General features: G+C 35.8%; 3 protein-coding genes across 5 annotated transcripts in view; all 3 read right to left on the reverse strand.

Moving 5' to 3' along the window:
* Positions 1 to 1,009: 1,009 nt before the first annotated feature.
* Positions 1,010 to 2,341, reverse strand: nhp2 (NHP2 ribonucleoprotein homolog (yeast)). Its single transcript, XM_051876803.1, has 4 exons — positions 2,074 to 2,341; positions 1,852 to 1,921; positions 1,637 to 1,742; positions 1,010 to 1,537 (listed from the first exon to the last, which is right to left on the reverse strand). Exons 1-4 carry the CDS (start codon positions 2,222 to 2,224, stop codon positions 1,412 to 1,414), a joined length of 453 nt encoding a protein of 150 aa, XP_051732763.1. The 5' UTR covers positions 2,225 to 2,341; the 3' UTR covers positions 1,010 to 1,411.
* Positions 2,342 to 2,397: 56 nt separating this feature from the next.
* grpel2 (GrpE-like 2, mitochondrial) lies at positions 2,398 to 8,840 on the reverse strand. Its single transcript, XM_051876799.1, has 4 exons — positions 8,675 to 8,840; positions 7,055 to 7,214; positions 3,793 to 3,874; positions 2,398 to 3,713 (listed from the first exon to the last, which is right to left on the reverse strand). Exons 1-4 carry the CDS (start codon positions 8,749 to 8,751, stop codon positions 3,379 to 3,381), a joined length of 654 nt encoding a protein of 217 aa, XP_051732759.1. The 5' UTR covers positions 8,752 to 8,840; the 3' UTR covers positions 2,398 to 3,378.
* Positions 8,841 to 9,415: 575 nt separating this feature from the next.
* The window catches only part of afap1l1b (actin filament associated protein 1-like 1b), a 29,068-nt gene continuing 12,274 nt past the window's right edge, over positions 9,416 to 26,209 (reverse strand). Inside the window, exons 2-19 of one of the 3 annotated variants that reach the window (XM_051876797.1) lie at positions 24,169 to 24,294; positions 23,791 to 23,874; positions 23,452 to 23,540; positions 21,167 to 21,293; positions 20,988 to 21,086; positions 20,697 to 20,908; positions 20,397 to 20,576; positions 19,033 to 19,125; positions 18,831 to 18,909; positions 15,178 to 15,333; positions 14,866 to 15,077; positions 14,643 to 14,788; positions 14,476 to 14,548; positions 12,029 to 12,128; positions 11,721 to 11,888; positions 10,296 to 10,471; positions 10,079 to 10,207; positions 9,416 to 9,989 (exon numbers count right to left, since the gene is read on the reverse strand). In XM_051876797.1, the coding sequence (XP_051732757.1) occupies positions 9,963 to 9,989; positions 10,079 to 10,207; positions 10,296 to 10,471; positions 11,721 to 11,888; positions 12,029 to 12,128; positions 14,476 to 14,548; positions 14,643 to 14,788; positions 14,866 to 15,077; positions 15,178 to 15,333; positions 18,831 to 18,909; positions 19,033 to 19,125; positions 20,397 to 20,576; positions 20,697 to 20,908; positions 20,988 to 21,086; positions 21,167 to 21,293; positions 23,452 to 23,540; positions 23,791 to 23,874; positions 24,169 to 24,294 (2,276 nt within the window). In that variant the 3' untranslated portion in view covers positions 9,416 to 9,962. Of the gene's footprint in view, positions 9,990 to 10,078; positions 10,208 to 10,295; positions 10,472 to 11,720; positions 11,889 to 12,028; positions 12,132 to 14,475; positions 14,549 to 14,642; positions 14,789 to 14,865; positions 15,078 to 15,177; positions 15,334 to 18,830; positions 18,910 to 19,032; positions 19,126 to 20,396; positions 20,577 to 20,696; positions 20,909 to 20,987; positions 21,087 to 21,166; positions 21,294 to 23,451; positions 23,541 to 23,790; positions 23,875 to 24,168; positions 24,295 to 26,209 lie in introns of all 3 variants that reach the window. The other 2 variants (XM_051876796.1, XM_051876798.1) reach the window with 2 other exon arrangements.

Raw genomic sequence — 26,209 nt, forward strand, 5'->3', positions numbered from 1 at the left:
CTTATAATATTAATATTGAACCACTGTACTCACATGAACTTATTTAAACATGTTTTTAGTACATTAATGGATCTTGAGAGAGGAAACGTCATTGCTGGCTATGGAGGCCTCACTGAGCCATCGGATTTCAACAAAAATATCTTAATTTGTGTTCCGAAGATTAACGAAGGTCTTACGGGTGTGGAACGACATGAGGGTGAGTAATAAATTACATTATTTTCATTTTTGGGTGAACTAACCCTTTAAGAATCAAGGGTTCATAAACTTTTGAACTGGGTCATATAAATTCAGCTGTTTTTTTTTTTTTTTTTTTGTCTTGTGGACTTTACGTAAACTTCGTTTATGTAAAATATCTTACCAAGACAGTACTAAATAAAGAATGACATGCATTTTGTATGATCCCTCTTATTTTGTTATTCACATTTTCAGATTCTGCAAATGGTTCACAAACTTTCAAGCAGCACTGTGCATATATATATATATATACCATTTCAGTGCAATATCAACATTGGTAGACCAAAGAAGTTTATGATCATTTAAGTGAATGTGTATGGGTTGGATGTACATAAATTACAGAATGGGTTGAATACATGATGTTAGTTAACGGCATGATTTGTACCGTCTTAGAACTGTACATTTCTGACATGTGGATATATACACTAGTGACTCGGATAACAAATTACTCTAAATTGTAATGTAGACACATGCATTTTCTGTAAAGCTGCTTTGAAACAATGTGCATTGTGAAAAGCGCTATACAAATACATGCAAATTGAATTGAATAAGGCCAATACATCAGATGTTTTCACCCAGAATGCATATGTATGGCATCCAATGCTGAACACATTGAAGGATTTCATATTGATGATTCTTCAAAGTTAAGCAGCACTGGATTTTACTAACTATCGAATTTTATGAACTAACTATCCTCATCATGGAACAATGCAGACATTAAAATATAAATGCTAAAATAGCATAAATCCAAAGAAACAGATGTGAAAAAACGTAGTACAAAAAAAATGAAAAGGTTTATTTCAACATCTCTTGGAGCTCTCCGAGGTCCACAGCACCAAAATCAAATCAATCAAGTTAGTTATGAAAAACTGAAAGAAAACCCTGTCAATACAGAAAACATTACAAAGATCAACTGTTTCAAATAGAATAAAATTGGTGACATAAACCGAAGTTTCCTTTAAACAACATTAACGGTGATCATACATTTGCGCTCCTTTCTACAAATGAAGAAGTCCACAAATATAACAACTATCCAGAATCGGGTTGAGTCTTTAAATGACTTTACAGATGCACTGGTGAACGCTAACACCATGCAAAGTCCCCCAAAACCATCCTAACTTTACATTTTATTTTCATTTTTAATAGAATGATTGAATATATCACAAGTCCAGTGTTCTCAGATTGGTTTAGGCAGAGATGTGACTTCCTCCAGACACTCATCATAGGCTTCTTTATATTCATCATGCGGTTTGATCATGATAACACAGGTGGGACGTTTGGATCCTGCTGAGGAGCCCAAATCCTACAGAAAGACGAATACAAACACATGAGTATAGTAACTCTGTACATTCAATTTGATTTAGAAAGGCAAATATAATATCATATACACTTCTGAACTTACAACTTTAGATGGAACATAAGCATAAGGCAGGCTTCGGTCTTCACACATGATTGGTAAATGGCAATACACCTCGATGGGAAGAGTGTCTCCAGCAAAAACCACAATACTAGAAGATGACAGAAAATAGTGTTAAAATAACTACTACTTTAGTGTGGACTGCTCAACCAGAGACCATACTAAATACTAAAACATGAGGAAACTAAAGCTCATCTTACCCAGTCTCTCCTTTGTTGATAAACTTCTGTACCTCTTTTACTCCTCGTCGGATCTGTTTGACTTTAGCAGCTATGAAAAACAACGAGTAACATTTTTAATGAACCACGTGCCTGTCTCTTAAACAATACATCTATGTACAACTATATTTAGTATACTTTCATTCAGACTCAAAGGTCTTATAATTAGTGATGATCAAGGGGACAAAAATAAAACATTTTTACCTTTCTTGACGCATTTGTAGAGCTTTTTGCTTAGTTTACGCGACGCAAGCGGGTTTGCGATTGGGTTTATATTAGCTAATAATTCTTGATATGATTTTTCTGTTCCCCCTGTCTCCTCTTCACCGGTTTTCTCTTTCTTTACCTTAGTCATTTTTCGACAAAATATGTGAAAGTTATTATTAAGAGATTAACGTCAGCGCGATTTTGTGTTGCAGGAGAAAACACACGTGCAGTGAATCTGAACGTATTTCCGGTGTTTTTTCACCACTCCGGCGGCATGTAGTGTGAGTTAAGTTTGGAAACACTGACCCCTAGTGCACAGAATGAACAAATGATGAGATTTTATTCAGTCAAGACCTCTGCCTCGCACACATACACTCAAAACTAATCGTTTTCATTATTTACAAAGAATACATCTGTAAAAACCTTAGTTTAAATGAAAATGTAAATAGCATACAGTTAAAAAAAAGTAAACTATCAGGGCAAAATATTACAAACAAAATAAATACATATAAATATTTTTGAATTTTATCTCCCAAATAACATTGTTCAATTCCACTTTGGATACATATATATCTCATGTGCATTTCTCCCCTCTAAAAGAGAAAACTAGCATTTGTTTTTGGGTAAATGGTGGCCTATAACACTTACTTGACATTCAACAACAGCCAATGACTTTCTGGGAACATTACAATAATGTTCTATATGTTAACATGAACTAACCATTACCAACACTTTTACTGCATTTATTAATATTGAGTTAACATTAAAATATTGCATTATGAACTATATATGAATTAGAATGAATAGTATGTTTTTTAATGAACATTAACCAAGATCAATAAATGCCGTAAACATGACTGATGCCTACTTCATTAATTATTGTTAAACATATAGAAACTTATTATAAAGTGTTAGTAACTTTCTAATTAAATACTGCTCCAAAACTACTAATCACTTACAGAAACCACCATGACAAGGTTGTAAAGTGCATTTTTCGGGTCAATTTAACATCACAAATCTCTTTAACACACACAAAACAATAATGAATCTTTCCAAACAATAAATGGGCATTGGACATTCTGTAAATCAGGGGTTCAAAACAAAAACAAAAACAAAACTAAAACACAAATAACAAGGCCTAATTAATCTGTGTAGATCAGAAGTTAGAAAAAGAAGAAAAAGCAACTTTTATAAATACATATAAATAACCATTACTTCAAAGAGTAAGTCAAATGTGTAGTTGTCTAGAGATGTAAGAACATACTAAGAGTGTAAAAAAGAGAGGACTGAATCGAGGCCCTGTCACTGCTCCTGTGTCTTCACAGCAATGCCCACATGGGCGTGGCGAATGGTACGTCCATGCAGCATGTAACCGTCTTGCTTCACCACAGCTATGGTGCCAGGCTCCACTCCCTCTGCTGGAGTATGACAGACTATTTCATGCTGATAAGGGTCGTAGGAGCCTCCCACGGGGGTCATCTTCTCCAGTCCATGTTTGGTGAAGACGTCATGCAGCCGTCCTTGTATGTGTGCCAGGTATTGTGTCAGCTGCTGTACTCCATCTCTCTCCTCGACTTCTGCGCTCTTCTCCAACAGGTCTGCCACCTCCACAATGTCACGGCAGAAACTCTGAATCCCTGCAGGAGGAGCATAATGTTTAATAATGCAATGTGAACACACATAAGAAATATGTGTGGCTAAATTAAAATAGGTTACCAAATAGTTTGGCGTCCTCTACAAATTTCTGTGTTCTTCTTCTAACATTGTCCGAGTCAGCTAGGGCTCGTTTGTATCTCTCCTGTGAAAAGAGATTGATTAACAATTGGCAAAAACAACCAAACTGCAGATACAACTTGATTAAAATTCATGGCCAATATAATGCAGATAAGTTTATACAATTTAATTATAGCAATTAGTGTTAATTTCGTTAGTGAAATCTATGACGAAAAATCTTTGTTGACAAATTTTTTTTCCATGACTGAGATGAGACGACACAAACGTCATTAAACGATAACTGTGACTATATCGACATGCAATACCGCTGACGAAAAAAGATGAAACTAAAATGTAGTTAAATTTTACCAAAATCTCTCTTTGTTTTTGTTGGGAAAAAAAGGAGACAATATTACAGACTGTTTTTAACAAGCATCTACGAACTTGCATGCTCACGGTTGCCAGATGTCAAGAGTTTAAATCCCCTAATCAGAGCTTTTCTGTTAAAAGATATAATAAACTATGCGTATGAGTTGACATTATATTGACTTATAGGTGAAAGTGAAAATTCTGATGAAATGTCAAAATAAATTTCTCAAACGACAACCGTTGCGATTATAATTCTGAGCAAAATAAATGTGATTATCAATTTAACCATTATACAGCATGACGGAAATGTGACTAAGTTTTCATTGACCAAAACTAGGCTCTGTCGACTAAGATTTGACTAAACAAAAACAGGACAAGGTTGATTAAATATGATAAAAACTAAAAAGTACATTTGACAGAGGACTAATCAGTGCTAACATTTGAGAGCAGTAGCACCAGTGCCACTAAGCTCTACAGATGGTGGCACCAGCACCTGATTTGGTAGCGCTTTTACAGTATCACACTGAACTGACCGACAGCTTCAGTGATTATAAAAGGAGCGCACTTTACTTGCTTTCTGTGTAATTCAGTTGCAATTTGAAAAGAAAAAAAAAAGGTTTTGTCTTTCGTAAGATTTTGTGACCTTTCCTACTTCATAATTCAGTACAAGGTGCTAAGCTTTGATATTTTATGATAGTGGTTTCATAATGCCTAAATATAAATTCACAAGCAAATGTGTGAAAAAAGTAATAACAACAATATTATATATATATATATATATATATATATATATATATATATATATATATTAGGACTGGGTATTGACAATTTTCACGATTCGATTCGATTTCTATTTACATTCTTGCGGTTCGATTCAATATCGATTATTTTGGATGTAGCCTAGTATATCAGTTACAGTACATGGCAAATTTTATAGAGGAAAAAAATCTCTCAACTAATGCCATAAAGTCAGTTGGTACAATTTTATTATAATATTGAAGGTTAAAATTAACTTATTTATATACAAACACTTAAATTACACTCAATTGTTTTTTTAATAATAAATAAAGTTTAGAATTACATTGGGCCTAATCATATTTCCACTCCAATTCGTTTTTTTTTTTTTTTTTTTTTTTTAAATATAAACATTTAAATCGTGGCTGTCATAACTGATTTATTCAAACATGCATTAAATATTGAAGAACATTATAATGAATATGTAACTGTGCATAGCTATATTTATCAGAATGCTGCTTTCTAGAGTTCACTTTTCTAGCTGACTAATGAGTTTATGATCACTGAATATGTTTTTCTGAGGTAAATGTGATGTTACATGACATTGTTTACAAGCTGTTTTATTGACGTCTTTCCGAGGTTGAAACACTGATTGAGCTATTACACAAGACATGATATGGATTTCAGTAAGTTGTACTGTATATTTTAACATACCTTCAGATGTTTAGTCATGTTTATTTCGCGCTGTAACTGGTATTAAAGCAGAGAGGATGTTCACATGAGCTCCGCGCTGCCGCTTCACTTGAACTGAGGCACTAAAGCGATCTGTCACGTCACATTTAACAGCGCCAAAACGGTACTTATTTTTTGAATCTCATAATAAGATGGATGTCATTTGAAATCTGAGACTTTGCTTCATATCAAAAGTAACAAAGCACAAATATTGCGATTTATTGGATGGGAGGCGTGCTACGTTCTGTTCATTCATCAACTGAAAACAGACTAGACTAATCGATTCTTGGGATTTAAGAATCTATATATCGGTTCGTAAAAATGAGAATCGATTAAAATCGAGAAATCGATATTGTTTACCCAGCCCTAATTATATATATATTACATATATATATATTCTTCTCTGCCACCATCTACTGGTTATAGTGTTAATTTCATTTTCATTTCATTTAAATAAAAGTGTTTGTTTGCCACCAAGTGTTAGTTTTTCTATGTCTTGAAACTCTTAGCTTTACAAATGGGGACAATCTTTTAAGGATGAGCAAATAATGTTTTTGGTAATCACATTAAAAATTTAATGTAAATTGAATAATATTTAGATTTTTGAAGATCTGGAAAACGTGAAGCACTGAAAAATGCTTGAATTTCACTCTCAAAGGGTTGTATGAACCCTGAAATGAAATGACTATTACTGCCACAATACTATGTTTACAGTTAGTGTTACTACATTAAATCCATGGTGAATGTTGGTGATTTGTGGACTGGAAAGCCTTTTATAACTTGTTCATTCATGGCACAACGTTTTCATGTCAGCGCTGTTTGTCTGATATCTATGGTTTATAACAGAGAATTATGTGCTGATTTGAATGCTTCACATTAGATCTCGCAGCGATGTTATTAATTCTTTCTCACTGGATTTCCCAGCACTGTGTAGTAACGGTGTCGCGTGATCAAAGATTGGCCCACGAGTAATTGTTCTGAGCATTGTCTATTATTATTATTATTGGTCCGAGCTGTTAAACGGTTTTGTTCTTCTTTTGTTTTGTTTGCTGTTTGAATGTTTCTCATTTGCAACAGAAATGGCAGCTCCTATCAGTTGGGCAATGTGGTGGTCACACCAGTGCAACCTCTACCAAAATGTAGTCGCACCGGCTGGAAAAAAGGTTGCAAAATGCAACCATTTGGTCTCAGTCTGGAGCCCTGATGAAACTACCACTAACAGCAATTAAGTTGTATATAATGGTGTAATTACAATGTATATGTGAAGAATATTTACTTGAAATTCACTAATAAATACATAAGGCACAGATATTGACTAATGCTAATGCTGCTGAAATTACTAAATACCAACCTGGTCAATACAGCAGTTGATAATTATCCCTATACAAACAGTACGTGACTGAATTTAAAAAACCCAATGTGAACTTACCGTGAGGTCGTGAACCTGCTCTTCCAGTTTTCTAGCTCTCAACTCCAACGTCCTGACATGTGTCACAGAGTGACTGTGGTCGTCATCTCCATCGTCACCATGGCAGTCGTCACCGGTACTACGCTGTTCCGCCGCAGTGCTGAAGAGGCCTACAACAGACCTGGAGGACAGAAAAAAAGAAAACAGTTGTCAAATGCTCAAAATGATCACCTCATCAAAATCAAAATTGTACTTTATATTAGGCAGCTACTAAAGCCTGTACATCTAATCAAAATGCCTCTGAACATGCCGTAATATTGCAATGCTTATGTAACATGTTTCTTTATAATACACTTTCTGGAAAACTAATATTTATTTTTGTTTTGCTTTGACCCAAAAATATTTTACATTGTCAAAGTTTTAGCCATAAATACATAGTGTTCTCTATGGCAGGATACAATGGAGATAAAGGCCCCTTCAGGGTAAAAGGCCACTTGGATAATTTCCCTCCCCTAAAACACTACACAGCACCAGTAATGCCACAATAAATTGTTTAGCATAAGTGGAGAGGAATGGATTTATTGTGATGGATGTGAAACATGTCACAATGGAGATTTATTTGTAAATTAAAATTTAGATTGATGTACACAGCAAGGAGCTCCACACAAGACATGTGCGTTAAAAAAAAAAATAGAATGTGTCCATGTTGTACTAATTCATTCCCTCATTTTAATTTAGTTAAATTATGACGTCAGTAAAAATGGAACAAATTAGAACATATATAAATTATTTATTTCAATCGTCAGTTGTATCAATCGTCAATTGTTTATTTCAAGTTGAGTGTTAATAAATATAAAATACATAAAAAAAAAACAATTAAAAAAACTATTTGGGACAAATCTTAATATGTGCCCTTTACCTATTGTATCCTAAACAAGAATTCTTGAATTTTAATGATTTTCAACGCGTGTTCAATTTGATCCAAAAGATCACAGGTGGCTGAAGTATCTTGGGACAATAGGAGGGTTATATCGGTATGTGCCTCTAACAAAGAAAACCCACAGGAATGCAATAAAAAACCATTCATCATTCATTCATCACTCCGTTTACAGTGTATAACGTTAGTTGTGAAAGTAAATGAGCCGTAGGATTGATGATTACAAAACGGAAAGTAAAGTTATGAAAACACTAAACAATCCCCGAAATAGAGAAAACCCATTAGAGTCTTACCGGTGTCTGACACTAATGAAATACATATTGTAATAGCACTGTTACATTTCACTGCCCGTTAGAAGGACAAAACGTTTCACAGATGTGATATTAAAGGTGCCAGATGTGATTGATGGGGTATTTTTGCTAAACAACTTTTAGCAAGAAACACCCTTTAAAACTACAAAACCACAGATGGTCGACGTGTTTGTCGTTTGTGAACAAATTTAAACTCGTCTGGGTTGTATATTTATTGTTTACATTGAGGTTTGAGTCCCGCTAAACCGTTAACTCACTCGTTAGCAAGTTAGCAGCGAAGCTTCCCCCACAACACTTTAAACGGTAAAAATGGCGAAAATGTGAACAAAAACCATTTTTTTCTTGTATCATTTGCATATTTGTCTGAATATTACTCTATAAATCATGTTTTACCTGGTGACAGCACTTGGTGTTAACCTGCACAAATCGATCGGATATCTTCTCGTTACGGACAGAAAACGCACGGCCATTTCCTCAGTAGCGTATGTGGGTGGCCTGGACGTGCGCGCGTGACCTGCTCGATGAGTCACTGTTCAGAATCAGTGAGTCGATTCACTAAAACAACTCTGAATCTCACTTTACTGGTTTTGCAACAAAAAAAGATGAAATCCTACTTCTACGGTAATTTATCTTTTATTGAAAAACAATTAAATCAGACAGGTGTTGTTTTTTCTTCATTACTGTATTTGGCTGATTGAATCCTTTATTAAACACAATAATCTGCTTGAGGGGTTGTAATTCTTTTGTGCCCCAGGCAAGGACCACCCACCCAGACTCACAGCCAGTTTAGAGACCCCCTAATATAAAGCGGTCTATTTTATTCGTAACAAGGTATAAAAAAAAAAAAAAGCATTAATAATATTAACACTCCACATCAACCGCATTGAGAATGTATTTTCAAGGACAACTCAATCCATGGACCCCTACAGTAACTTAATGGATACCAAGAGGTCTGCGGACCCCCAGCTGACAACCCTGGATCTGCTTGATAAACGATTGATGAATTAATGCTGGTAAACCTAAGGCCTTTTTCCCCATTTCACAAGATTTCAGAAGCAAAACCTATTTTATTTGATGTTGTTACTTCAGTGTAATCCACAAAGAAAATGCTTCAATAAACAGAACTCCAACAAAGCCATTTTTGAAAACACATTTATTACAGTTTCCAAGAAATTGCAGAGATAAAGAAAAAACAATGATTCTTTTCTTTAAACTGGTTTTATGTACAAAGTAGAAATAAATAAATCTGGTAAATTAAGTGCCCTAGTGTAAAAAAAAGGGGGGAAATCCTTTGAACTCAGTTCAGTTTCACGTAACACATAAAAGAGCGAGATATTAACACTATATCTCAGGACTGCACAAAGAAATCAGCAGGAAGACCACATCAGTATCCTGTGGCATTATACAGTAAGAAGTGAAACGACAATTTCATAGAATTCAGGCACCTATTTTAAGTTTTATATTAAACAAATAGATGTTTATAAAACACTTTGTTTCCTGAACATTCCCTTATCCTTGCCATCCTCATGCAATTTGTCAACATTCATTTTCATTTCCATACAGACTACCATCAACTATATGGTCAACTGTCCTGTGCATAAGTGTAGTGTAGTGGACAGCCAGGATGATCACAGATGAAATCTTTCCTTTTGACGAGACTCTCTTGATGACAGCACTATAATTACATCACTTTCTTTGACTCCCATTCCTAAATATAAAATTAAATTTAGAAAAACAGAATTAAACAGATTGTTTTATTTAATCTATATACTGTTAGAGATTTGTTTAATCATATACCTTGGCTTTCTGCATGACATTTCCTTTGGTGGACGCATAGATGGACGGGGGACGTTTCTTCATTTCAGATGCACAGTTAACCGGCACAGTGGCATCATTGTAAATATGTTCCTTTTTTTTAACTGGAACCTACAGGTATTAAAATACAAAATGATTTTCAGCGTCAATTCAGGTTACTTTCAGGGAAAAGCATATTTAGAGTCAAAAATGCGTGTACTTTAACAGTGGGTTTGCTTTCCACAGATGCCCCCAGCATTCCTCCAGTCAGAGACTTCTTCAGTTTCTCTTTCACCTCCGTGAGTCGCAATTCCAGGTCCACTCGCTCAGCTTCCTTCTGACGGCAGCTTTCCTCCAGCTGGGCCAGATGCTGCTCCATGGCTTTCTGCTGTTTATCTGTTGCACAGATGTACAAAACATATAACATTAAAGTGTGCTATATACAGTCAAACCAAAATTTATTCAGACACCTTGAACATTTCATTCATTAATTCAGTTTATTCACTATAGTTTAAAAAAATGGTAATAAAATATGACAAGATCTCAGAGTTAAACTGTGTCAGAAAATATTCATCTTAATCATGTCAGATAACACTTAAGCAAAACATGGTCAGGTCAAAGTGTCTGAATTATTTTTGGTTCCAAATTTTTATCAATTTTACTGGTAGTCCACTGTATGAATAATTTTTGGGTATCATATGCCACAGTTTACTTTATTTTGATATCCTCACTTACATAAATGAACTGCACCCACTAGTAAAAAAATATAAAAAATGTCTGAATAATTTTTGGTTTGACTGTATCTGTTTTTGAATGTAAAAGGTCTGCAAAGTTTCAAAGTGCACGATAAATGAACTCCATTTATCGTGCACTTTGTAACTTTGCAGACCTTTTTTTGTCTCCCAAAAGAACCAAATCTGAACTGCCTGAAACGAGTCGTCAGTAATTCCAGTCTTACTTTCCACAAAAAGCTACTTAGGTCTATAACAAATTTGCATAATGCTAGCCTATGGTCTTCACCGGCTTCCGCGAACAATGTCAACTTTGACCTGCCCTGAAACACTGTAGCTGTAGCTGAGGCCAAGAAGAGTTTGGTTTACGTTGTCGAAATGCACTTCCTTTTCATGCACTTCCAAAAGATGAGGACTTGGGCTCAAACTTATACGAAAGACAGTCTGTCGGAAGCTAGATATTTTACTTCATAACTTGTTAAATATAGATTTTTTTCCCCACAAATGCATCGATTCATTTCAGATTCATTCATCGATTAATTTTAATTAACCCCCCGGAGCCATGTGGAGTATGTTTATGATGGATGGATGCACTTTCTTCAGCTCATACTCATTGATCCCACTCACTGCCATTATAAAGCTCGGATGCGTCAGGATATTTATTAACATTTCTCCGATTGTGTTCATCAGAAAGAATAAAGTCATATACACCTAAGATGGCTTGAGGATGAGTAAAGCTTGGGGTAATTTTCATTTGAAAGTGAACTAATCCTTTAAAATAGCATAATAGTGGCACTTTAAATGAACAGCTCAACAGGTGGCGCCAAATACTGCAAAATTGTAACAAACCAACTTGCATGTTTTAGATTAACACTCAGACAAGTAATTTCTCTTTCATTCTTCGAGTCGGTCACCTGTAACGTTTTTCAGCCCTTCCTTCACCACCCTCTTTTCTGAGCGCAGTGACAGCAGGCTCTTCCTGATTTCTTCTTTTTCTTTCTCTAGCTGCTCTTTCTCATTGAGATACCGTCGTGCATCTTCTTCCGCCCTCGTCTTTCCATATTTACCATAATGATTCACAGCTACAACACAAAAACAAGACAGAATTGGTCATCAAGAGAATTTAATCAGTAAAATTATGTGGCAATGATTGCGTTTGTGTAGACGGTACTCAAAGGTTAACCAAAAAAGTGATTTTCCAGTGGAAAAAAAACAAACTTACAGGAACCGTGTCGCTTCACTGTGATTTGTGTGTCACCCTTGGCTGTATCCACACTGGACATAGAGGAATAACGTTTCAGTTTAGACTGATTCTCATCTACCTGCTGGTGGAAAAGAGGGGAAAAAATGAGGAGTAATTACAGTTTATGTGAAAAACTTGAAGTACTTTATATAAACATTCAGACTTCTTGGCTTCCAGTATGATAGTTTTTATTTAGACATTACAAAATGTGTTTATTTGAGAATTTCCTAAAAAGTTTTTTTTTTTTTTTTAAGGAACATGCTTGCAGTAACAGAAGATTTGTAGCTGACTAGACGTAAGAAAGACAGTTGCACAACATTACCGCTCAACAAAGGAAGAAGTGGTTGTTGCTGCCTAGTCCATAAAAAATGAACTACAGCTCTGAGAGAACTGTGGTTATTCTTGCTGAACTGCAGAAACTTCGGCTGTGGGCCAAAACATGCTTTTCAATAGTCATATAAAGCTAAAGTAACCTCCCACACATAGCAAATACTATGAGTTTTCATTATGAACACAAGAATGTACACTCAAAAGTTTCATTCAAATGTTTTTGAATTAAGTCTTTTCTCACCAAGTCTCCATTCATTTGATCAAAAATACAGTAAAACATATTGCAATATTGTAAAATATTATTACAATTTAAAAGAACTGTTGTTTTCTATTTGAATATATTTTAAAATGTAATTCATTCCTGTGATCAAAGTTGAATTTTCAGCATCATTACTCCAGTCTTCAGTGTCACATGATCCTTCAGAAATCATTCTAATATGCTGATTTGCTGCTCAAGAAACATTTCTTATTGTTATCAATGTTAAAAAAAGGTGTGCTGCTTAATATTTTTGTGGAAACCATGTTACATTTTTTCAGGATTCGTTGATGGTTAGAGAGTGTTGCGGGTAACACATTACAAGTAACTTGAGTTACGTAATAAGATTACTTTTTTCAAATAACTGGTATGGTTATTGTAGTTCTAGACTAAATGTAAGTATTTACTCATCTCACTTGCACAAAAACAGAGTCAGTATTCCTCAAAATTAAAAGAAAACAGTGAAATGCAATCTCAGAATACTGTACAAACCTGCAATAATTAAATATATTAAATTAAACAAAATATACTATGTCTTTGCTGCTGACCTTCGATGATCCAATTAAAAGGGTTAGTTCACCCAAAAATGAAAATAATGTCATTTATTACTCACCCTCATGCCATTCCACACCTGTAAGACCTTCGTTAATCTTCAGAACACAAATTGAGATATTTTTGTTGAAATCCGATGGCTCCGTGAGGCCTACATAGGGAGCAATGACATTTCCTCTCTCAAGATCCATTAATGTACTGAAAACATATTTAAATCAGTTCATGTGAGTACAGTGGTTCAATATTAATATTATAAAGCGACGAGAATATTTTTGGTGCGCCAAAAAAAACCAAAATAATGACTTATTTAGTGATGGCCGATTTCAAAACACTGCTTCAGGAAGCTTCGGAGCATAATGAATCAGCGTGTCGAATCATGATTCGGATCGCGTGTCAAACCACCAAACTGCTGAAATCACGTGATTTTGCCGCTCCGAACCGGTGATTCGACACGCTGATTCATTACGCTCCGAAGCTTCCTGAAGCAGTGTTTTGAAATCGGCTATCACTAAATAAGTCGTTATTTTGTTTTTTTTTTGGTGCACCAAAAATATTCTCGTCACTTTATAATATTAATATTGAACCACTGCACTCACATGAGCTGATTTAAATATGTTTTCAGTACATTAATGGATCTTGAGAAAGGAAATGTCATTGCTGGCTATGGAGGCCTCACTGAGCCATCGGATTTCAACAAAAATATCTTAATTTGCGTTCCGAAGATTAACAAAGGCTTTACGGGTGTGGAACGACATGAGGGTGAGTAATAAATGACATTATTCATTTTTGGGTGAACTAACCCTTTAACCATAAAAATAAGCAAAAATGACTTTAGATAAACATCACATATGTGTTTTATTTTTTAAAACATTTTTATTGCAGAAGTAAGAGTTTAACTTTCTTCTCCTGTGTCCTATTCTTCTTTAATCCAGAATGGCAGCACAGCTGAAAGGTTTGTTTGAGCTGCGCCCTCTACTGTACAGGCGTGAATTTGCATTTTATTTAGCCTGAGGCTTATTCATTTCACTATTGGGGTGAAAGGGCCTTTACATTCAACACCCCAGCCTAAGTGAGAAAATGTAACGCATTACTTTCCATAAAAAGTAACTAAGCAATGCAATTTTTTTTTAGGGAGTAACACAATAGTGTAATGCATTAAAGTAACTTTCCCCAACACTGGTTAGAAAGTTCAAAAGAACCACACTTATTTTAAAATAGAATAGTTGGTGCTGCAAGGCTCAACACAACATTTTTTTACTAAAATTTTTAATTTATCTTAACACCTTACCAACACGCTTTCATAGGGAACTTCGTCGTAAGTCCGTGGGTCTGTGGAGGTGCTGCTGGAGGAGGTCGCCCACCTATGGCGTGAAAAATAGAATTAGCATGAAAATACAAAAATTCTGAGTGAATTTCTATATACATCCCAACATAAAACAGGCTAAATATACTCACAGAAAAGAGTGTCGTGCTGCATTCTGGATGCTGCTGATGGTGTCCACATCCACATAGTCATAATGCAGTGCCTCAGGAGTGGTGGCGCTGCCTGCTTCAGCCAACAAAACCCCCAGCCAGCGGCCCATCTCCACAGAACAGCTCGCCTGAGGTTTTTATTTTACAAAATTACCTATTTTTTTAAAGAAAGACCTTAAAATGTAACAGAGATCTATTTTATTACCTCCAGGGCAGCCACTTCTGTGCTCGCTCGCATGATACGGAAGGCAAAAGGATGTTTGGGCCCAAGGCCGGGTAAGACGTCTACACCATGGAGGGCTATAGAGCTAACATGGGTGTGAATATCCCCTCGGTCCTTATGGAGATACAGAGTCCCATTCCTCACACAACACCAGCGCTCCTTCCAACACTGATTCACCAGAACATTCAAGTAACCTAGGAAAAGAAAATCCATCAGAGACTTGCAGGAAAGTCTCAACAGATGAAAAAGATCAACAGCTAATCGCAAAGGGAAAGTGGATTTATGTCTGCTCACCACAACGGGGATTGTCATCCAGGTGGGAAAGCGTGTTGGTTTCGCCCGGCAGAGGCGGCTTCTTCTTGGAGAAACTGATGATGCGGTTGATTTTCCTGCCAGCAGCTCGACTCATAGATCCAGTCAGCTCAGAGAATGTCCCTTTCTTGCCCTTTCCTACAGGAAAAAACACAGGAAGCATCATAAGAGGATGCATATAGTGCAAGGACAAGACACAAAACACATGTTTAGATTATATTTACGAAAATGCCTTTGACTTCTTCTGTTGGCAATGCGGAGTTTTAAAAAAAACAGCACAATTAAGTGTATGGCTGTTGCTTGCAACATTGTGTTTTCAAGTGTTTTTATGCATGCTTTAAATCCATCTGTAACACTAAAAGAAGTGGGAGTGTGTTTTAAAAATGTTTTAAATTGAGATGATTAAAAAAAAAAAAAGACTTTGGATGATATAAATAAGTCATCATATATTAACATAGTGCAAAATGGTATTAAAATTATGCGTAGAAGTTGTTGCTTTGTTATGAGAAAGAATGTCCGGAAAAATTAATTTCATTGATGTCATTTGGAGTAACCAATATAAAGGGACCATTTTGGATCAAGTCATGTGGTCAGTATCATGTGACAGGATGTGACATCATTCAGACACCTGCAAAGGACCACATGGTCATGAAGCGAAGTAACTAAGTCTCTCTTAACTATTTGAAAAAATCATGTTTTTACTTGCTCATATGCATGTCCCGAAACATCAGGTCATTCGGTACAACCGCTATAAAACATAGAAAATGTTGTAATATTTTAAAAACTTGTACTAAATATATAATGTTTGATTGTCCTTTTGCTAGCTAGCTAGATATCAACCTGTTAGCATTATTTGAAAATATTGTCATTCAGTATATAAACCCGATTCCAAAAAAGTTGGGACACTGTGCAAATTGTGAATAAAAAAGGAATGCAATAATTTACAAATCTCATAAACTTATATTTTATTCACAATAGAATATAGATAACATATCAAATGTTGAAAGTGAGACATTTTGAAATGTCATGCCAAATATTGGCTCATTTTGGATTTCATGAGAGCAACACATTCCAAAAAAGTTGGGACAGGTAGCAATAAGAGGCCGGAAAAGTTAAATGTACATATAAGGAACAGCTGGAGGACCAATTTGCAACTTATTAGGTCAATTGGCAACATGATTGGGTATAAAAAGAGCCTCTCAGAGTGGCACTGTCTCTCAGAAGTCAAGATGGGCAGAGGATCACCAATTCCCCCAATGCTGCGGCGAAAAATAGTGGAGCAATATCAGAAAGGAGTTTCTCAGAGAAAAATTGCAAAGAGTTTGAAGTTATCATCATCTACAGTGCATAATATCATCCAAAGATTCAGAGAATCTGGAACAATCTCTGTGCGTAAGGGTCAAGACCGGAAAACCATACTGGATGCCCGTGATCTTCAGGCCCTTAGATGGCACTGCATCACATACAGGAATGCTACTGTAATGGAAATCACAACATGGGCTCAGGAATACTTCTAGAAAACATTGTCGGTGAACACAATCCACCGTGCCATTCGCCGTTGCCGGCTAAAACTCTATAGGTCAAAAAAGAAGCCATATCTAAACATGATCCAGAAGTGCAGGCGTTTTCTCTGGGCCAAGGCTCATTTAAATGGACTGTGGCAAAGCGGAAAACTGTTCTGTGGTCAGACGAATCAAAATTTGAAGGTTTTTTTGGGCAACTTACACATCTGGAAAGGCACCATCAATGCTGAAAGGTATATCCAAGTTCTAGAACAACATATGCTCCCATCCAGACGTCGTCTCTTTCAGGGAAGACCTTGCATTTTCCAACATGACAAAGCCAGACCACATACTGCATCAATTACAACATCATGGCTGCGTAGAAGAAGGATCCGGGTACTGAAATGGCCAGCCTGCAGTGCAGATCTTTCACCCATAGAAAACATTTGGCGCATCATAAAGAGGAAGATGCAACAAAGAAGACCTAAGACAGTTGAGCAACTAGAAGTCTGTATTAGACAAGAATGGGACAACATTCCTATTCCTAAACTTGAGCAACTTGTCTCCTCAGTCCCCAGACGTTTGCAGACTGTTATAAAAAGAAGAGGGGATGCCACACAGTGGTAAACATGGCCTTGTCCCAACTTTTTTGAGATGTGTTGATGCCATGAAATTTAAAATCAACTTATTTTTCCATTAAAATGATACATTTTCTCAGTTTAAACATTTGATATGTCATCTATGTTGTATTCTGAATAAAATATTGAAATTTGAAACTTCCACATCATTGCATTCCTTTTTTATTCACAATTTGTACAGTGTCCCTATTATTTTGGAATCGGGTTTGTAACCAAAAGTGTCATTCGGCAAAACCAAAATTTTGGTTAAACCGAATGACTTTTTTTAGTGACAAATTTTGTCCATCTTGTAAAAAAAAAATGACAAAAGCAGTGTTAATTGATTATAAAAACCACATAATCTCAACGTTAGCACTTAATAAAACTTTTAAATTCACGGGGCTTATTGCTTTTATAAAATGGTTATTTCACATACTGTAACTTGTAGTTCTACTGTATGTCTGTTTTGTTTCATTGTGTTTTGGTTCTGTTTTGCCTGTTCTTGCTTGCCTGAGTTCCCTGTGCTTATTAGTCTACATAATTCCTAATTTAAGCGCCTGTTCTGTTTTCCATTGATTACTCAGTCTGTGTATTTAAAGGGATAGTTCACCCCAAAATGAAAAGTAGGTTATTTGGAAGAATGTTTGTAACCAAGCAATTCTCGCCCCCCATTGACTACCATAGTACTTTTTTTCCTACTATGGTAGTCAATGGGAGGCGAGATCTGCTTGGTTACAAATATTCTTCCAAATAACTTCCTTTGTGTACAGCAGAACAAAGAAATTTATACAGGTTTGAAACAACTTGAAGGGCAGAATTTTCATTTTTGGGTGAACTATCCCTTTAAGCCTTCAGTTCATTCAGTTCTTTGTTCGGTCAGTATTTAATGTGGCTGTGTGTATTATATCTCCTGTGTTCCTGTGTCTGTGTTAGTTAATTATCTCTGACTGTGTTAGTTAATTATCTCCTTCGTCGAGGGCATCATTACAACCACCCATCGTGACACATACCTGGCAAGTTTTCATTACATAAACACACAGACACCAAAATGTAAAGCTATTGATAACAAATTTTATTCTTCCTCCGAGCAATGTAGTTCTTCAGAAGTGGAAACTTCTGTCACTTCGGTCACAGGTGTATGTTCGTAGAGTAATTTAAAATGGTTTCGAACGCAGCTCAACTAATAATCAAGGACCGGAACTATCCGTTTTATAAAACAATGTCTAACATGGCCTGATATTTGATTTGGTACCAATATAATATGCATGCCAATATAAAACCTAAACAATAAGAAAAAAAGGATGTGACATACAAAAAGGGACAAACTTTAACCTCAGGACCCATCAAAGACACAGGAAGTACTGCAGAGAGCAGCTACATCCTTCCTGAGTTCCTAATGCCATTGTTTCAGAGTGACATCACAGAACTAACAAGAGGAAACATGCTACACCTGGAAAACTGACTCCGACCCCAAAAGCATTCACTAAGCAAAGAAGCTCATCATTTATGTCCATACCGTTCTCACAGATCTCGCGGGTAACGTCGCCATTGGCTGCGCTGTCAGAATCAGAAGTATGTTTATCTGGTGACATCATCTGTAGTAACCAGGAAGCAGACAAAACAATTATAGGGATTTTCATGTCAACATTGTAATCAATATAGTTTAGGTGTTTAGAGTCCTCTGGGCTACTGGATGTTAGTAATCCATTCAGACTTACCTTATCCAGCTCTAGTTTTCGCAGTATCATCGGAGAGGATGAATTCTCTTTTCCATTAATGTTGTTTGCCAGGTTGCTCACTTCCTGAATGACCTACACAGTTTTAATAGAAGAGAGTCGTACAGCTAATATTTGACAGAACCAGGTTATTTAATCTAATCTATGACACTCTGTGAAGTCTGAAAACTATGGAAGCCTGTTTCTGCCACTGAATAAAAAATAAAAAAGGAAATTGTGATTTTTTTATCTCACAATTCTGACATTTTCTCATAATTGTGAAATATAAACTCAAAATTGCGATTTTTTTAAAATTTAAGACTTTATATCTTACAATTTTGAGGGGGTTTTTCTCAGAATTGCAAGATATAAACTCGCAATTGCAAGGAAAAAGTCAGAATTGTGAAAAAATGTCTGAATTGTTGAATTGTTCTCAGAATTGGTTTGAAGTTTATATCTCGCAATTCTGAGAAAAAAAGTCGCAATTACCTTTTGTATTTTTTTATTCCATGGCGGAAACAAGCTTCCATAGAAAACAGCAAGTCAGAGTATAAAAGCGAATAAGACTGCTATGATTTATCATTGATTCTTATTTGGTCAATTATTTTTGGATAATGAGCACTACATTCTGCATAATTGTCAGTGGAAAATGACTTCCAGAGTTCCCACACTTTTCAATTTCCATGACTTTCTCTGTCATTATAACAAAAAAAAATGTCATAGATATTGCACTTTCAAAGACCAATTTCTAGCTGAAGAAATATATTTTAGAGTTGAGCATGTGTTTAATACTTATTAACAAAAATTACATATAAAACTACTAAAAAAATTATTTACATTAATTGAAATTAAGCTGAAATAAAATAAAATTAAATATTAGATGAATAACTTCAATGAAAATTAGAAAAGTTACCAACTAACTGAAATAAAATAAGTTGAAGCTAAATAGAAATATTAAAAAAACTAATAAACATGACAAAAGCTCATATAACAGAATTACTAAAACTTAAAATAAAATAACATCAAAATGAAAACATATTAAAATAAAATCTAATTATTAAAATATAAATAAATACTATAATGTAAATAAATGTTACATTCGCTATAAAATTTCCATGACTTTTCCATGACTTTATTAACTTTTTAATGCCTAGAAATCACAATTTTAAAATTCTCTGATATTTCCATGCTATGGGAATCCTGGATTTCCTACATATCTGTGCATGTTTCATGTCTTTCTCTATCTTCTTCTTCTCACATAATTAATAATAATAGTAATAATTTCAAATCTATATATCTAGACAATTTATTTATTTATGTAATTTGTAAATAGCCATTATATTATGTTATATATTGCAGTAAAGCACCTTGAGCCAGCTCTCGGCCTGTTCTTTGCTCTGCACAGCCAGCACTAGAGCCTCTCCTCCTGGCATGGAGAAACGAAGCTCATGCTTCTTGCGGCGTCCATCTTTAGGCACATAGATGACATTGCAGAGATTCAGGGGCAGGTCAACGTGTGGAGAGCGATCTTTGGGATTCTTGAAGCACTGTGGAGAATAAAACCAGAATGGTTTAGTGCTTGGCAAATTAAAAATACATTTCTACTCGGCCAGATGTTTGAAAATATAGATTGTCTATCTTCTTTTAAAAGTCCCAGTGTGATTCACCTGAAGTCTGTTCTCGCGGATAATTGTTAGCTGCTTGGCCCACTGACCGAATCGCTTCTTGCGCAGCAGGAAGGCACATTTGCGGCAGTCTTTCATTTGGCCCAATGGACTCTCCTCTGAGGGCCACTGGTGCGTCCTTTCTCTGCTTTTAGCTTCCTCATCCTCTTCGTCATAGGACTCATAAGAACTGCTGAGTGCATCTGAATCATTGTCTGTTGACATTTAAAACCATTAAAACTATATAAAACATTTTGATATGCACAAGCATGAAAAACAGCACAGGTTCCTTACAGGAGTTTTTGCTGGCCCCGTTCAGACGAGTTGTCGGGTAATTGTTGTCAGCATCTTCATAATAAGCATCCTCTATTGAGTTTGGAGGGCTGGAGTTGTCTGGTAAATAAGTATACTGTGTTAGGATTCATAGCTGGCTGTTATTGTGCCATCTTAGGCTTGAATGTGTTTGCACTTACTGCGTGTAGTTATATACTGGGGCGCTGTGCCCGGTCCGAGCGGGACGGCTTCTTCATAGTAATCATCAGGAGGAGGTGTGGTAGGAAGAGGTGGAGGTGTGTCTGTGGGACTCTGACAAAACAAAACCTATAATTATTCAATTCAACTTTGCATGCTTGAATAAAATAATTTTTTTTTTAGTTAAAAAAATATTAATTTTTTTTAAATGATTCTCATTTGGCATTTACTGATAGTGAAAAGTGAATTCATTTTTATATTTATTTTTAAAATTTATTTTAGATGCTGTAAGAGAATTTGCTACAGTTCATGGCCGGTATGATATTTAAAGGATTAGTTCACTTTAAAATGAAAATTACACCAAGCTTTACTCACCCTCAAGCCATCCTAGGTGTATATGACTCTCTTCTTTCTGATGAACACCATCAGAGTTATATTAATAAATATCCTGACGCATCCAAGCTTAATGGCAGTGAACGGGACCAACGAGTATGAAGCTTAAGAAAGTGCATCCATCCATCATAAACGTACTCCACACGGCGCTGGGGGGTTAATAAAGGCCTTCTGAAGCGAAGCGATGCATTTGTGTAAAAAATATCCATATTTAACAAGTTATAAAGTAAAATATCTAGCTTCTGCCAGACTGCCTTCCGTATTCAACTTACAATAAAAGCGTAAAGGCTGATTTATACTTCTGCGTCGGACCTACGCTGGAGCCCCAGTGCCATAGGCTCTGCATTGGTTTTCATTTATACTTATGCCTTGTTGTCCGCGTCATTGTGCAACATGCAGACCGCTAGTAGGGAGCGTCCGCGGTCATGTTTAGTATCAAGGTAAAAGCTGAAGAAAAAGCAGCTTGTCATGTACGTTATCAGAGAAGATTCAGCAGTGATGGTGGCAAAAAGGCAATGACTTTTGTTGCAGTTTTTCATTCCTGTTGAAGTTGAAAACGCTTACTCTTCTCTGCTTGCTCCATGCCAGTTTTTTGATCTGAGGGAGGGGTTCAAGCTCTTGGGGTCCACGTAGAATTGACACGTTGTTACATTTTTGAAGAGGTGCACGTCAGGCTAGCTACTGCGTACACTCGACGCAGAAGTATAAATCAGCTTTAAAGGGATAGTTCACCCAAAAATGAAAATTTGATGTTTATCTGCTTACCCCCAGGGCAACCAAGATGTAGGTGACTTTGTTTCTTCAGTAGAACACAAATGATGATTTTTAACTCCAACCGTTGCGGTCTGTCAGTCGTATAATGCATGCCAATGGGAACTCCATCTATAAGAGTCAAAAAAACATGCACAGACAAATCCAAATTAAACCCTGCGGCTCGTGACGACACATTGATGCGCTAAGGCATGAAACGATCAGTTTGTGTGAGAAACCGAACAGTATTTATATCATTTTTTACCTCTAAAAGACCACTATGTCCAACTGCCTTGCGCATCCGGTTGGTGAGGTCTGAACGCGCTCTGACAACGGAAGTGATCTCTCGCACTCATTGAAGTAAAAGTGCGAGACATCACTTCCGTCATCAGAACGCGTTTTTAGACCTCACCAACCGGATGCGCAAGGCAGTTAGACATCGTGTCTTAAGACATCAATGTGTCATCATGAGCCACAGGGTTTAATTTGGATTTGTCTGTGCATGTTTTTTTTGACTCTTATAGATGGAGTTCCCATTGACATGCATTATACGACTGACAGACCGCAACGGTTGGAGTTAAAAATCATCATTTGTGTTCTACTGAAGAAACAAAGTCACCTACATCTTGGATACCCTGGGGGTAAGCAGATAAACATCAAATTTTCATTTTTGGGTGAACTATCCCTTTAAAAGACGTTGCGTCAGTTATGTTTTTTCTGTAATTCGAATACGGAAGGTGTAGGGTAAGCGTTTTGAACTGCGAGAGTTTTACACTTTCTTCGTAAGTTCAATACAAAAGGCAGTCTGGTGGAAGCTAGATATTTTACTTCATAATTTGTTAAATATGGATATGTTTCTTACACAAATACACCACTTCACTTCAGAAGGCCTTTATTAACCCCCCGGAGCCGTGTGGAGTACGTTTATGATGGATGGATGCGCTTTCTTCAGCTTCATACTCGTTGGTTCCATTTTCATATTAATATAACTCTGACTGTGATCATCAGAAAGAAGAAAGTCAAATACACCTAGGATGGCTTGAGGGTGAGTAAAGCTTTGGATAATTTTCATTTTAAAGTGAACTAATGCTTTTGAAAGACTGCATTTATTTGATTGAAATATGGTAAAAACATATTCTAGTACCGATTTTGTGGGCAAGTGCTTAGACGCCTCCTCTTGCTCCACATCTTTCATCTCTTCAGGCGAGTCCCTGAGATCCTGCAGGTCACAATCTGAGAACAAACATCAAAACATCTGAACAATTACAACACATGCAATTCATAAGACACCATGGGAAAATGATTATAACTAACAAAGCTGCCATTATTTTCTTTTTTTTGCTATTTCTTCGCAGCCCCTACTACAAGAATTTATATATTACATGTTTTAGGCACTGTTTAGCAGTTTGCATAACTGTTATTTAAACACTGATTTTTAAAAAGGTCTATAATACCTGTATTTAATAAACAGAAATATACTCACCAAATTCTTCAAACAATGATTCAACAAAGCTGGTACCATTTCCATAGAGAGATGTGTTCATGTATATGAAGTCAGATCCATTCACTATAAATAAATACATTTGCAACTTTACAAGTGTGATTTACCCTTTATACATAAATTCTTACATGAAACTCAACATAGAACATCATTAAAACAATCATAATATACACTTTACTCCTATAATTTTTAGGATAACTTTTTTCATGAGTAATTTTTCAAAACAGTCATTTTCTTCAGAGTAACGTTGCTGCCTGAAATACCTTTACATTGCTATAATTATTAACACGTGAATCCTTTCAGTGGGGCCGTGGCCAATAGGTTAATCTCAGCTGTTATATATTTGCTGTTCAATCTCACCAGATGGCTGCAGCTGTTTGACCAAGTTCCTGACCACGCTCATCTTCTCTGCGGTGGCTGAACTCACGCTCTCGTTCTCCAGCAGCTTGAGAAGCAAACTCAGCTCCTTCACCAGGTGCTCCATACCTGCACAGAGATTCGAGAGAAGGACTGGATCAGTGAGCAGAAACATGTTTGCAGAAGATGACAATCGCTAGTGGTCTTAGACTTTTGGACCCCATTGCATTTATATACATCAGATGGTCTAAATATACACACAACTTTTATTTTAATTTGATTAAAAACTTTTCTTTGCATTTATTTTCTAAGCATGTTACTAGGAGTGACTGGGCATTTCCATTCAGTCCATTTGACCTTTTTAAAATCCATCATGAGACCTCAGCTGTTGGACATCTGATTTCTTTGGCTGTTTGTTGAAGAAACCTTGCCAAAATGCCAAACATGATATCCTGAAGGTTTAATGCAATAAACAAGCAAAGAAAAGGGGTATGACCTGAATTGATTTCTTATGGTAGTGTTCTTCTAAATATGTGTACGGTGAACAATAGATGCAGTGTTATGAATGGCCTAACAAACACAGGAAACAAGAAACCCCCTAAAGACAAACGACATTTTTAGAAAGTCTTGGAATAAGAATGCAACAACATTTATAATGGTTGTCTTTAGGTGCGGACATGTCTCATTATTAATTTTAAGAAGGAAACCTGTAGAAAAGTAGCTTGAATGTCCAGACCTGAAATGTACAGTTAGATGCTGGTTTTAAAATTCTGATTAACATTTACGGGTGATTTAATAGTTCTCTTTGGGTTAAGAGACTCCAACTATGAAAACATAGTTTTCACAATGTTGTAGGAACTGATAATAAATAAAATTTCTGCTTTATAGCATTCAATAACAAGTCTAAAAATTAACCATTACATATGTTTAGGGTCTCAAAGAATTATTCATAATGTAATTAATTATTAATTTATTATATATATATATATATATATATATACGACTGCATATATATGACTGCATGTCCTGTTATTTTCAATGCTTTTTATGTTCAAGTAAATTATTGTGCACTGCTTGTTGGCAGTCAACTTCAGTTTCTATCCTCATGATACATCTCCTCATTCCCCTGTCTTGTCTTGTCAGTTGCGTTCTGGGAGAGCCAGATTGATCAAATTCACTTGGAGCCATTTCAGTAAATCTGTGCCATGCACAAGACCCACTCTCCGATGTAATCATATGATTTTGTTAGATTGCACTTTGACAATGATGAACTGAGTTGTGCTGCTCACATTATACTGGACAATATAGTAGAAACACTTAAACAGAATCTTTGTTCAGCTTCAGGACTTGTGGAAAAATTGTTGTCAACGCAACAATTAAAGTTGGTCAAACATAATATAATAAGTTCTGTAAACTAATAATATTTTAACTTGTGGATCCAAATTCAATGATTTTGCATTAATATTAGATAATAGTGACATAAAACTTTACAAAATGGCTGAAAAATCATAAATACAATCATTAGTAATATGATTTAATGGTTTATCACTTTTGACCAATAGGTGGTGCTGTTACAAAATTGATGTGGTGTGGTCAGAGTAAGGTGACAATGACACATACAGCTTGGTTTGGTTTGGTGTCAATATTTCAAAGCATTGCAGAGAAACAACCTCAGTGTCCTTTTAGCATCATGCCATCAAATTTGTTGATGCGGTATACAAAAACAATTTCATCTATCAGCGCGAAATCCGTAACTTTTTGCCAGCTCGGTCTGAAGATGATCTGACTTGAATTTGGTGAAAATCAGACAAATGGTCTATGAGGAGTTTAAAAAGTATTTAAAGAAAATCAAAATGGCGGACAGGAAGTTTGGCCGACTATGGCAGAATTAGTTTTTATGTTCTCGGCATGAACCAAGGAATGTATTAAGACCAGTTTCATTAAAATAGGCTAATTAAATCAAAAGCTATTAGCATTTTTTGAAATTTCATTATAACTTTTGACCAGAAGGTGGTGCTGTATTGAAATTTTTTGAGTACTTCAA

This window comes from Ctenopharyngodon idella, chromosome 21, assembly GCF_019924925.1.
Source record: "Ctenopharyngodon idella isolate HZGC_01 chromosome 21, HZGC01, whole genome shotgun sequence".
In the NCBI taxonomy this organism is placed as follows: Eukaryota; Metazoa; Chordata; class Actinopteri; order Cypriniformes; family Xenocyprididae; genus Ctenopharyngodon; species Ctenopharyngodon idella.